A 13,002-nucleotide genomic window follows, 5' to 3' on the forward strand; every position below is an offset into this window, starting at 1 on the left:
GAGCCTGGCAGGGACTGATGATGATGTGCTATGAACCAAAGCATGGAATAAATTCAACTCTTCACCCAAGGTCCAGGGAAAAAAAAATCAGCGAATACCTAATGTTGTTTGATGCACTCTTATTTGTAAGAGTAAAAACTGAGATGACTTTTTCTGTTTAAAGTGAGGGGGATGCTGGAGGTGAGCTGTGGTGAATCTGGCCGGGGGGGGGCATTCTGAAACCATTAAGAAAAAAAAAAGTGTAGTTCTGATCCAACAATGAGGGGGCGGCAGGACAGGAAACGGATGTAAAAATTCCGTTGCTGACTCGCTCACAGACTGGTAAAGATAAGGAATTTTGATGCTACTCAATGCTGGTGAGAGTACGGGGAGCCAGCACACCCGAACTCTCGGGGGAAATGTAAATGCGTGCCATCTTGTGTGGGGATTTGGTACTACCCGTTCAACTTACAAATGCAGATGTGACGGGACTGGGTCCTCCTACTGCAGAAATACTTGAAAATACGTGCCCAGTGTTCACAGCAGCACCACTGCGATGTCCCAGCACTAGACATCCCTCAGGGGTGCAGCCGTAAGACAGAGCCACAGGGAGGTGTTAAGAAGAATAAGGCAGATGTGACTGTGTTGATAATAAAAAGATCCCTACAGTAAAAATCCTGTATCTCATACGTACATTTGTTTTTATATTTTAACAAAAGTGTAGATCTATGCGTAAGATTCACAAGAAACTATACTGGGGAGAAGATTATGGCTCATTTACACCTTCCCGTAGATTGAAAACATTTTTTTCGCCATCTACCTGTGTTTTTAACATGCGAATTAAAAGTCGTCCTTGAGGGCTTTTCAGTGACCAGGGAAAAAGCGCTTGTGAGGCACGACTGCGAAAACAGAAGACACCACACTACAGCTAGGATAGGATGATGATTAGGTGGAAAGCATGCTTATTAAAAGCCTGAAAGGAGACATGCCCAAATGTTAATAGGGATTGTTACCTCTGTGTATTTTTCCCCCACTCTTTTAAGTTTTCTGCATATCTTACTTTCATAATCAGAAAATAGTACGTGTTATATTAAAAAAAAAAAAAAAGAACAGCCTCAGAAGAGTTTGCAGTAACATGAGAGAATGCTTATGATGTTATTCATGGGGAGTGAAAGCGGCAGCTACAAAACTGAGTACGCCACGTGGCCACAGCTACGGAGAAACCATGCACCGGGAAAACAGCGCAAGGACACACCTCCAAAGGGAATCTGTGATTGTCTCTGGTAGTGGGGTTTTGGATGACTGCTGTTTTCCCCTTTTTACTTTTCTGTGTTTTCCACGTTTTCAACACTGAGCCCGTGTAACTTTTATTGGGAAAATAAACCTCGGTAAATTAAAAAAAAAAAAAAAAAGGCAATTAGTATGGTAGAGGAGCATCGGAGACCCAAGCTATACCCCGTCCCAGCATAAATAGTACAATGCAACCAAAATGGTATCATGAAAAAAAAAAAAAAACAAAAAAGCCACGCGGAGAAAAGAAATAATGACTATGGGAAAGAGTCCTGAACGCCATCGGTGTTTATCTCTGTGTAGTCGGTCTAGAGGTGAATTATTAGGACTTTTTTTCCCCCTTGCTCTTTTATTTTCTACAAATGAACATGCATATCTCCTGTGATGGGAAAAACAAAACAAAACAAAATAAAGTTATTTAAACCAAATGACGCAACAGGTGGCAAGGACTTACTTTGAAAAAGAGATAGAGCCCCAAGAGCGTGCAGCTGGCGATGATGGGGAACCGGGCGGCGTCCCGGCTGGTGATAGTCTCGGGCATGTCTGAGGCGTTCTAGAGCAGAAAAGAAAGGTGTCTGTGAGCACGGGGTGCAGTTGTGGCCTCTGCGGCCCCGAGCTCATTCATCTCCCCCTCCACCACTTCCCGACCCCAGGCTTTGGCAATGCGGTTCCCTCTGCCCATGCTGGGGCAAGATGCTCCACCCCACTGTTTTGCCACTGGGGCGATCTGGATCCCGACAGTGCACGTGGGGCATATCTGGGGAGAAGAGCGATGGCAGAGGCGGTTACGGCATGTAATAACGGAGAGAAAACCCTGGAAACTGTGACAATAGAGTAGTCCTAGGCCTCATGAGAACTATTCCCAGTCTCCTTATGGATTAGCTACCAAGTAAACACGATGAATTTGTTATCCAATAGGTATGAGTAGAAATAAACCAACAACAGATAAAACTGACAGCAAATGAAACTGTACGCGGGAAGATGCCAACTGCAAGGAGAAGCAAATCTTGACAAAACTTACACTTAAGAAATCTGACTGGGAAAACTGAATCTGGTAAGAGTAAAAACCACAATTAAATATACAATGGCAGATGCTGTAGTTGGCGACAATGTGCTTTGGGTAAAGACATGACAGAGGATAAATGTTTACACGAAAAAACCTGAATGTAGTCAAAATAATTTCAGTACTTTAAACAAGGAAAAACCTGAGAATGTAGCAACAGCACAACATAGGGATTTTATCAACTTCACAGAATTCCTGCCAGAAATCTTTCTAATGAGAATCCATCAATGGTAGTATAATTCTGGTTTAAATTTGTATTAAAAAACACAGAGTTGAAAGCTTTCAAGTTCATCATGTTCTCCTCATGCCCTCTCTGCTAGCAGAATCCTCAGTCAAGGACCTGGCCAATGTCACTGCCATGAAGCATCCCCAGATTTCCCACTGGGCTAAGCCTACTCTCTCACTGCAATTCCCCCTGCATTTTACAGGTCTGTTCTATTTTATATCCTAGCTACCAGAGCTCCTGGATGAGACTTCTGCTAAAGTCAAAGTGAAGTGCTCTCCACAGGCTCATCACAATGCCTGAGATTCCACCATCACCATGTCCATCCTGTGAATAAGGCACCCGCACCCCTGGGACAGGGGATCATGTTCAGCTGCAGAGTCTCATTAATTTTTTTGGCTCACAGCTGCCTCTTAAAAACCAATAGGACAAAACATGCTAAAGGGGAGGCTGCCTGGACAGGGCAGATTTCGGGTCAGGCAGACCCTCTGCTCAACGATGGAAGGAAAATTGCAGAAAGGGAAGGAGATGGGGGCAGAGAGCAATAAGCCCATGGAATGGTCACGAAATGGAGCTGGGCTGGGGAGCTGGGATGTGCACACACTGTTGGTTTTAGTACAAACTGGTCCAGCCTTTTGGGGAGGGCAATTCAGCAGGTGCATCAAATTGTAATTTGCACATGCCCAAGAACACAGAGAAGGTTCACAGAGCAGGAACCATAAAAAGCTCTTATTTACAGGAAAAAATGTTCATCCTCACTCTTTTTTTTCTTTTCATCCTCACTTTTTAATAAGTTGAAGTACGCTAGATTCCAGTTTTCATCTATCAAAATGGCTGGAGAACAGACTGAGCTGGTGAGGCTATAGGGAAACAGGTGCTGACCCTTGGTACCTTCAGGAGGGTAAACTGGTCTTCCTGCAGAGAGCACTCTGACAATGTCTGTCAAAATCACAAGTGCATTGACCAAGCAATTCCATTTCAGGGAATTTTTCCTACAGATAAAATTCACACATGTGCAAATGATACATGTAGTGTATAATCAAGGTATTCAGTGCTCTATTAATGGCTTGCTGGGTGACTGAGGCAAATCCTTGCCTCTCTCAGTCTCAGTTTACTCATCTGTCAAACAGGATCACAATCTCTAGGCTTTACTTACCTCTAAAAGGGCCAAGAGACTTCAACCAAATGAGAGACGGGATGTGAAATAGCCTGGCAAACGGTAAAGTATCGTGACTGTATGAGGAGCTAGGACTGTCAGGGAGAGGGGAGTGGGGAGGCGCTTCACCAAACCCCAACATATGCCTGACTGAGGTGGCTGGAAGGGACACCCTCCTTTCTGGAGCATCCAGGGGCAGCTCTGCTGGGAGGAAGGGGTGGGGCAGGTGAGCAGTACTGACACAGAGAGGCAGGGTTCTCTCCCTCCTCCCCTCTGCGTACCTCCGCAAACTCAATATATTAACAGCTGTTAATCTCAAAGAGTCCACAGGCACACAGGCCAAGACCCTGACATGTAAGCAGAATATCATGATACAGAGTGACCTGTCACAAAACAAGACATATACTGCTGCGGTACCCAGTGCGAGTGCCAAATGGGTGGGAGATGGCCCTGATGTCAGAAAGCCCAGCCCGACTCCCAGCTCTGCCTCTTCCCAGCTGTGGGGCCCGGGAATGTTATTCTCTCTCTCAGAGCCTCCATCTCCGCAGCTGTACGATGAATTTCAGGATTCTATGACCTTTTTTTTTTTTTTAAGATTTTATTTATTTGAGAGAGAGAGAGTACACATGCACAAATGGGGCGGGGGGGGGGGAGGGAGGGAGGGAGAGACAGAGGGTAAGGGAGAAGCAGACTTACTGCTGGGTGAGAGGCTGACACAGGGCTTGATCCCAAGACCCTGAGGTCATGACTTGAGCTGAAGACAGATGCTTAACCAACTGAGCCTAACCAACTGAGCCACCCAGGCGTCCCAGGATTCTATGACTTTTGCATTGGAAATACTTAGTGTTGTGCCTCGAGCTGTCACACAAGCTGTCTAGACTCTATTATTGTAACAGTAGTAGTACATATTAGGGAATCACAAGAAAGCAAATAGCACTTAGGCAAAGCCTTGAAGGTTAAGCACAGGTCCTGGTAGGGGGTAGGAGCCAGAAACACATTCAGTTGAGGAATTTGCTCTGTGTACAAGGAAGGGAAACATGAGGTAGAGGGACCTGCAGGTGCAGATCACATGGGACTCACCTACAAACCAGTGTTATGGCTCATTTCCACATATTCCTTTTATTTTAGCCCTGTGTCCTGGGTGGGAAGAGGCTTAAAATTACTTGATGACAAGTCAAGGTTGGACACATGTCCCACTATACAGAGGACTCTGGTCTCCTCCGTGGATGACTGTAAATATCCATGCTGCAATGTTGAGTCAGAATGGGAGACTGGAAATCTGACAGTTACAGTAATAAGAACAACATTTACGAAGAGCGTTCTATGTGCCAAGCCCTGTTCTAGGTGCTATACATGACTTCATCCTCTACGAAGCAGCTATTTTTAAGAGCTCAGGGAGGTGAAATAACTTGCTTAAGGTCACACAGCTGGTGAGTGGTGGAGTCAGGATTCAAATGGAGGCAGTCTGGTTCCAGTGCCCCAACTCTTAGCCACTACTTCCTAGATGACCTCTACCTTTCCTACCTGGAAATTTCCGCTGGCAAGTTGTGACAAGATGCTCAGGGAGCCTGTGACAATGAAACAGTTAACCTTTGGGGCACCTGGGTGACTCAGTTGGTTAAGCATCCAACTCTTGATTTCCGCTCAGGTCATGATCTCAAGGTCGTGAGATGGAGCCCCATGTCGGGCTCTGCACTGGGCATGGAGCCTGCTTAAGATTCTCTCTCTCTCTCTCGCTCTGCTCCTCCCTCCACAAAACAAATCCAAAACAGTTAACCCTTGTCATTACAAAAAATACAAAAAGTTGTTAGGATTCTCTACCAATTCAATGTGGATTTTTTTTTTAAAGCATTTTTTTTTTTTTAAAGATTTTATTTATTTATTTGACAGAGAAAGACACAGCGAGAGAGGGAACACAAACGGGGAGTGGGAGAGGGAGAAGCAGACTCCCTGCCGAGCAGGGAGCCCGATGCGGGACTCGATCCCGGGACTCCAGGATCATGACCTGAGCCGAAGGCAGTCGCTTAACCAACTGAGCCACCCAGGCGCCCCAAAGCATTTTTTTTTAAAGATTTTATTTATTCATTTGAGACACAGAGATACAGAGAAAGAGAGAACATGAGCAGGGGGAGAGGCAGAAGGAGAGGAAGAAGCAGGCTCCCTGCTGAGCCAGGAGCCCAATGTGGGGTTCGATCCCAGGACCCTGGGATCATGACCTGAGCAGAAGGCAGATGCTTAACCATCTGAGCCACCCAGGCACCCCTCAATGTGGATTTTCAAACCAGATGCTCTTAGGCAAATGCAATAGCTCCCAAAACACAAAACATAATCAGTGTGTGTGTGTGTGTGTGTGTGTGTATGTGTGTGAAGCTGACACAAATAGCAGAAATAAATTTAGCTTCCAGTGACATTCTGGACGTTCAGTTATCAGGGCGGAAGCAAAAGCAGCAAGGGAAGACAGATGCCTGGCCTCAAGTCATTGGCTCGGCCCGAGCTCTGGGAGGGCTGCTTCCAGGCCATGCCCCAGAAATGATCTGGGACTTGTGGACCATTCTGTTACTCTGTCACCCCAGCTGGAGACCCCAGGGTCTCCTCTTCTTTCCACTACATTCACTCACTCACCTACCTCACCATGACTGTTTCCTAAGCATTTCTAGAACTCACCCTCCCAGTCCAATCCTGTGCCCCACTCCAATCTTCACCGCGACCACCTCACCAGCCTCCTTCCTGTTCTCCCTCCCGCCCATCACTGACTCTGCCAGGAGCTCTTTCTGAAGCCTAGACCTGACTGTATCACACACCTTGCTCAGAAAGCCCTGGAGACTAGACTATTGCGTAGCCATTACACAGGAACTGAGGTCACTGCTGGTGGGTGTATAAACTTATACAACCTCTAGGGTGCATAATTTGGTAAGATCAATCTATATCAAACATGCACATAGCCTTTGACCCAGCAAATCAATTTCAAAAAAACAAACAAAAAAATCCTACACATACAGACAAGTGTGAAGTAACAAACATAAGGAGATTAATTTCAGCATGGTTTGTAAAAGACTGGCACCCATCTAAACAACCTGTGGAGGACTCTAAATCAGAGGTTCTCACATGAGCACAGAGAAAAATCGTCAGGAGGGCTTGTGAAAACAGACTGCCAGGTCCACCTTGAGTTTCTAATTCAGAATCTGCATTTCTTTTTTTTTTTAAGATTTTATTTATTTGACAGAGAGAGACATGGTGGAGAGGGAACACAAGCAGGGGGAGTGGCGGAGGGAGAAGCAGGCCTTCCGCTGAGCAGGGAGCCGATGTGGGGCTCGAACCCAGGACCCTGGGATCATGACCTGAGCCGAAGGCAGACGCCTAATGATGGAGCCACCCAGGCACCTAGAATCTGCATTTTTTTTTTTTTTTTTAAGATTTTATTTATTACTTGACAGAGAGACACAGTGAGAGAGGAAACACAAGCAGGGCAACACAAGCAGGGCGAGTGGGAGAGGGAGAAGCAGGCCTCCCATGGAGCAGGGAGCCCGATGCGGGGCTCGATCCCAGGACCCTGGGATCATGACCTGAGCCGAAGGCAGACGCCTAACGACTGAGCCACCCAGGCGCCCAGAATCTGCATTTCTAACAAGTTCCCAGGTGAGACTATTGCCGCTGCTGCTGGTCCAGCAATCACACTTTGAGAACCAGGGCTCTAAACAAACTGTGGGATACAGGTAGGATACCATGCAGCTGTCACAGAAGAACAAGACTGCTCCATATGTACTGATATATTTGATCTCCAACATATATTTGGTGAAAAAAGCAAGGAGCAAAAAAAGTGTATTTATAACAAAATATCAGTTATACTGCAAAAACGGGGAGAAAGCCTATGCTTATTTATTTGTAAAGGCACAGAATTTCTTGGATGGATATCCAAGAACGGGCTGCCTCTGGGAGGGAAACTGGGTAACTGGGTAGGATGGAGGCTTTCATGATGCCCTCTGCACCTCTGGAATTCTATACCACAGGCATGCATTAATTACCCTCCCCGCCATAAAATAATGAGGCAGATCTGCAGGTACTGACAGGAAAATGACCAAGACACAGAGATTAAAGGAAAAAAAAAATCAAACTGCAGAGCAGCAAAAATCAAACAGTACTGTAAAATCCCACTGTTATAAAAGTAAATTTACATTTGTGTATACACACAGGCAAACACACGTTTATATATACAAAGAAAAAGTTCTGGAAGGTTACACACCAAAGAGCTACCTGGGTTCCTTCGAGAAGTGGTACTGAGGAGGCTTTTCCTTTATACTTCTGCATGGCTTGGATTTTTTTTTTTTTTTTACAGGTGCAAGTATATGGTCATTTTGTAACTATGAAGATGAACTACTGTGTTGCCTTCAGGATTCTGTCATGCAGAAAGGCTGCAGGCTGCCTGAACATCTTGTTATGGCCTCCAAGGCCCTGCCGCGGAGCTCACATCACACTGTCCGCTGCCTCCCTGAGTGCACCCCGCAGTGCCATGCCTCCCTCTCTCCTGTTCTGCCTGAACTTTCGTCCATCCATGCAAAGGCAGCTGCGGCCTCCTCCGGAAGGCTTATCAGGATTCGGTTTAGTTGGCTGCTCACACATCTGTTTCTCCGTGGGGCGCTGAGCTCTGGGAGAGCAGGGCCTGGCCTTCGTTGTCCCAGCACCCCTGGTACCCAGCCCAGGGCCTGGCACAGAGCAGAAGCCCAGTCCAGCTGGCTGAGGGGCTGCTCTGAGTTACAGGCCAAGGGCCTTTGAAGTAATCTGATCCCCAGCTATTGCTTGGGCTGGGATTTGCTCCCTTCTGGGAACACAGGTCTCTGACAGGGATGGGCACCCCTCTAAGAGTGCTCCTCCTATGGCTACTTCTTCCCAACACACTCTTGGATGCCCCACCTTCTTCTCCCCATGATTTCACAATTTGCTCTGCCTGTTACGGACAACTTGGCTCCAGGGAGAATTCTGTCCTCACATGCCCTCTCTCAGCTGGCTTTAAGGTCTAACACTGGTGGGAAATCAGAACTCCTGGGCCCCCACACTAACTTTTCTCTCTCCTTGTCACATGACCAGGGAAACATGACTCGGGGTAGAAAAAGGGAGTTGTTTTTTGCCCAAATGCCACTTGCGTGGGTCTACAGAATCACCTGTATCAAGGACAGCCCTGGACTAGGTCTAGCAACACCTAGTTGTGCCCCTCATTGGCAGAGGGAAAGTAAGTAGTCATTTCTTTGACCCTCAGTTTCTTTCTCTGTACGAAAGGAAAATAAAACTGGTTCCATCTGTAACATTCAGTTACTGGGAGAAGCAAAGACAGTGAAGGCTTTGTAAATTTCAGAATATCCTGGTTATTGGTGGTGGGTCTGGCCATCTGCAATTTCACGCAACCTGGAGGAGATGGTGGGGGTGGTATTTAGAGGCTACGGTGGATTGAAAGCTCTCTTCTATGCATACCCTCTGTTCCTGTCACACCAGACCTTCCGCCAACTCCTAAACTGTCTTTTTTTTTTTTTTTTTAAAGATTCATTTATTTGAGAAAGACAGAAAGTGCACAAGTATGAGCGGGAGGGGGAGAGAGGGAGAGAATCCCAAGCAGACTCCATACTCAGTGCAAAGCTGGATGCAGGGCTCGATCTCACAATCCCAAGATCATGATCTCAGCAGAAACCAAAAGTCAGATGCTTAACCGACTGTGCCATCCAGGCGCCCCTCTCCTAAACAGTCTCGTAGCGCTGCTTACCTGGTTTCCTCTGCCTGGAATGTCTTCTGGCTGAAATTCTACCTCTGCATCGAGGCTCAAGCCCATCTCCAGCACAAAGCCTCTGTGCCCTTCCTCAGGTGTTGAGGTGCCTCAAACTTTCTCCCTAAACCCCACAGCACTGCTGTACTGCAATCACATAGCTAGTTATTCCTCCTCTGTCCAGGCACCTAAAGTCCTTGGTGACAGGGCTCTGACCCACTCATTTTTGCATCCCCCCCCACCCCCCTGGTCAACAGTGGAGGTTCAGGAAATTCTGTTGTTGGTAAAATGCTTCCTTGAGACTAGTGATCCTTGTGTAGAAGACATCAAGGAGAATTACTCAGTTTTAGGAGCCCCTCAGATCAAGCTGCCCAGTTCATGCCATGGTGTTTTTACCTCCTTTGTCCTAGTCTATTTCAGAACCTTCTCCTGCACCAAGTGTTTGCCAAAAAGGGATGGCAGGGAAGTTGAAGGCCACCTGAACTCTGCTTAGAAGAGGCAGAATAGAAAGGCAAATAGGGCCATCTAAGCCCTGCCTATTTCCCTTTGTGTCTGCCCACAGAAGGAGCCAACAGAGTTCTCTATCTTGGGTAAGGAAGATGGCAGACCTCAAGTTGGGTAATGTTTTGAAAACCTGTACTCGAGCAGTTTCAGAAGTGGCAGCTGCTTTGTGGACCTTCCAACTTTGGGTAAGACAGCTTCCGCTTAAGTTCAACTTCAGGTTTGGGTAGGGGAGGAGCTACAGATTAGGAGGGGAGAGGGTGCCAGGAAGTGAGGGGCCACTGGTGCTTCCTGTGTGGGTCTACAGAATCACCTGTATCAAGGACAGCCCTGGACTAGGTCTAGCAACACCTAGTTGTGCCCCTTATTGGCAGAGGGATCGTAAGTAGTCATTTCCCCGCAGGGGCCGGAGAGGACTTAATAGGGAAGAAGATGGAGGGTGGGGGGAGATGATGGGGTCCTCCTAGGTGTCCAATGGGACATATGTTGAGGAAGGTCAGGAATGGGTCTGGCCTGCTCTCAGAGGCCAACAGCAGCTCAGCTGCTCAGCAGGTAAGTCCAATTTCGTGGAGGGCCTGTCTTAGGGAGCACAGGAAGAAAAGCTACTTTGAGGTAAGGTTGGGGTCTGGGGTGGGAACAGGGTGAGGAGTTGGGAACAGGGCCTGGGCTCAGGCTAGGACAGGTGCACGACTGGGAGTGTCTACCAGCCACGGAGGGCAAACCAGCAAAAGAAGGGGTCTATGCTTGGTTAAAAAGAGAGGCACTATGGTGCCAGATTCTGAGGGACTGGCTGAGTGAAACTGGTCTGAGAAGTGAGGCAAAGAACGGGTGCCTGAGGTGGGGCTATATCCTTGGATTAATTTTTTTGAGGTGGCGCAAGGGCCTGATCTGGAGGTTCTAGAAGAGCACACTACGGGTCACAGATTCCAGTTAGATAGGTGTCACAGTTTCAGGATGGGTCTGGATGCTAGAATTTGCCCTAGGGTGGATGAGGCAGGGTTCCCAACGGAGGAATGACAGGGGACTGTACCATTCAGTTGTCAGGACCAGCGCCCCATCAGGTACAGAGGGGGTTGACCCGGAGCCCAGGAAGAGGTGTCCCATATGGGATGAGCAGCCAGAGCAGAGGGTGGGGCCGGTGTGGCTGGGTCCAGCAGGCTCAGAACAATACACCGCCCGAATCGCAATGTGAACCTGACAGTGTTTGCAGCATGATGCACAGAGAGAAAAATGTGTCAGGGTCCGAGCGGGGAGAGAAGCCGGCCCCTATAAGAGAAGGTGTCAGATCCCAGAGCACCTAAGGCCAGCTCCCGGATGTGGGCTCGGGGTGGGGAAGCGGTGGTGATCCATGCCGGGAAGGGTCAGCGTCTGGGGAGAGGAGGTGTCTGCGCGGGCGGGAGGAGGGTCCTCGTCAGTCACGTCACGGGTGGGAGGTGGGAAGCGCGCGCGGTTTGGCCTCCGACCCTACCTTGCCGCGGGCGCAGCGCACGGAGCGCAGGGCGCCGAAGAAGATGGGCAGCAGCGCCATGAGCAGGAGGCTGCCGTAGGCCAGCGCGATGCCCTCGGGCGTGGAAGGCGGCCGCGTCGTGCCGTTGGCTGCGCCGCCTGCCTCGGCGCTGCCGTTGTGCGGGTCGCTGAGGGCCGAGTCCATGGCGACTCTGCGCTCCGGGTCCGACTCCAGCTCCAGCCGCCGCAGCAGAGACGCAAGACGGGAAGACGGGCGCTGCGGGGAAAGCCACGTTCCCTTAAAGAAACAGGAAGTGACGTGCTGCCCGCGCCGGCCCGCGCCGCGCACGCGTGCGCGTTCACGTCTCCCCGCCCGCGCGCCCTCTAATGGTAGCGGAGGGCCGGGCGACCAGTTGCTAGGCAACTCGTGATTGGTCGGGGAAGGAACACTGAACCGCTGTGCTGGGCATCCATCCCGGGGGAGACCTGAGGATCCCATGCGCCGGTCCCAGCCGACTTCCTCAATCCCAGGCTGTTCCGCTCCCCACAAGTCCTCATCATGATAACTAAGAATTTGTTCATTCATGCATGATTCATCCAATATTTAACTGTTCCTTCACCCCTTAAATATTTGAGTACCCCGTTATATGCCAGACGCTGCCCTAGGCTCTGGGGACACATACAGGCAAAAGTCCGTCCCTATACTCGTGAAGCTTGCATTTTTAATGCGGTGGTAGGGGAAGGTGTTGGGAAGACAATGAAGTGAAGAAAGTAAAATATGAAGTCTAGGATATTCATGTGTACTTATGTATTCTGTAGTATGTTAATGGACATAAATAATTCAGAGACCTCCCTCTCTAGGAATCTAGTTCACTTCTGCATTTGGCTTGGGCCAGGGTGGTTCCCATCAGTTCCAGAGGACAAAAATCAGGCGGTTGGCTCTGCAGATGGACAGTCCTGTGGAGCTTCCAGTGTATGTGTGTCTAGGGCTGAGGAGAAGGCGTGGGTAGGAGTAACCTGAACTTGGGCGCAGACCCATGCTGTCCGGGGCTCCTGGCTATGCAACTGCTGCCCTAGTTAAAAGCTGGGGAAAGTATGTGGCAGGCAAACTGAGAAATTTGCACCATGCAGACACCTAGCACTGGAGAAACTTTGGGCCAAGTAGTGGAGACAAAAGCATGCTCTCCAGGAACCCAGGAAGTAAGCCAACCTGAAGCCAGGAAAGGAAGATCCATTCCCCTCCAATGTCCCTTTAGTACACTGTAGTGAAAAAGCTTAACTGTGTCATCCGGAAAAGGAGAAATACTTAGAAGGCCCAACTCCGTTAGTACAGAGCAGGCAAAAAGACTGGATTTAGAGCTGAGAAGCAATAAATTGATGAATGACACAGAAGGTATAAAATCACATAGCCTGGTCCAAGCTTGACAGGTGGTGAGGTGGGGTTGGAGCATGGGGTTCATGGTGAGGGCAGACAAAGGTAAGGACTCAGACGACAAGAGTTTTTTTGTTTTGTTTTGTTTTGTTTGTATTTGTTTTTAGAGGGCGGGGACAGAGGGAGAGGGAGAGCGAGAATCTTAAGCAGGCTCCACACCCAG

General features: G+C 48.6%; 1 protein-coding gene across 24 annotated transcripts in view; it reads right to left on the bottom strand.

The window, feature by feature from the left end:
• HM13 (histocompatibility minor 13) overlaps positions 1 to 11,733 on the bottom strand; it is a 39,551-nt gene extending 27,818 nt beyond the window's left edge. For 5 of the 24 annotated variants that reach the window (XR_010405806.1, XM_045885572.3, XM_064572978.1 and 2 more), the window contains exons 1-3: positions 11,430 to 11,730; positions 1,724 to 1,822; positions 1,235 to 1,363 (exon numbers count right to left, since the gene is read on the bottom strand). Coding sequence is in view for 18 of the 24 variants with exons in the window: in XM_045885572.3 (XP_045741528.1) it covers positions 1,235 to 1,363; positions 1,724 to 1,822; positions 11,430 to 11,612 (411 nt within the window). In the remaining 6 variants the exon portion in view is untranslated. Of the gene's footprint in view, positions 1 to 1,234; positions 1,364 to 1,723; positions 1,823 to 11,429 lie in introns of those variants that run through there. The other 19 variants (XM_064572983.1, XM_064572985.1, XM_064572973.1 and 16 more) reach the window with 9 other exon arrangements.
• Positions 11,734 to 13,002: the final 1,269 nt, after the last annotated feature.

Source organism: Mirounga angustirostris, unplaced genomic scaffold (genome assembly GCF_029215605.1).
Source record: "Mirounga angustirostris isolate CCGP_5_RB_7025 unplaced genomic scaffold, mMirAng1.0.hap1 SCAF_10, whole genome shotgun sequence".
Taxonomy (NCBI): Eukaryota; Metazoa; Chordata; class Mammalia; order Carnivora; family Phocidae; genus Mirounga; species Mirounga angustirostris.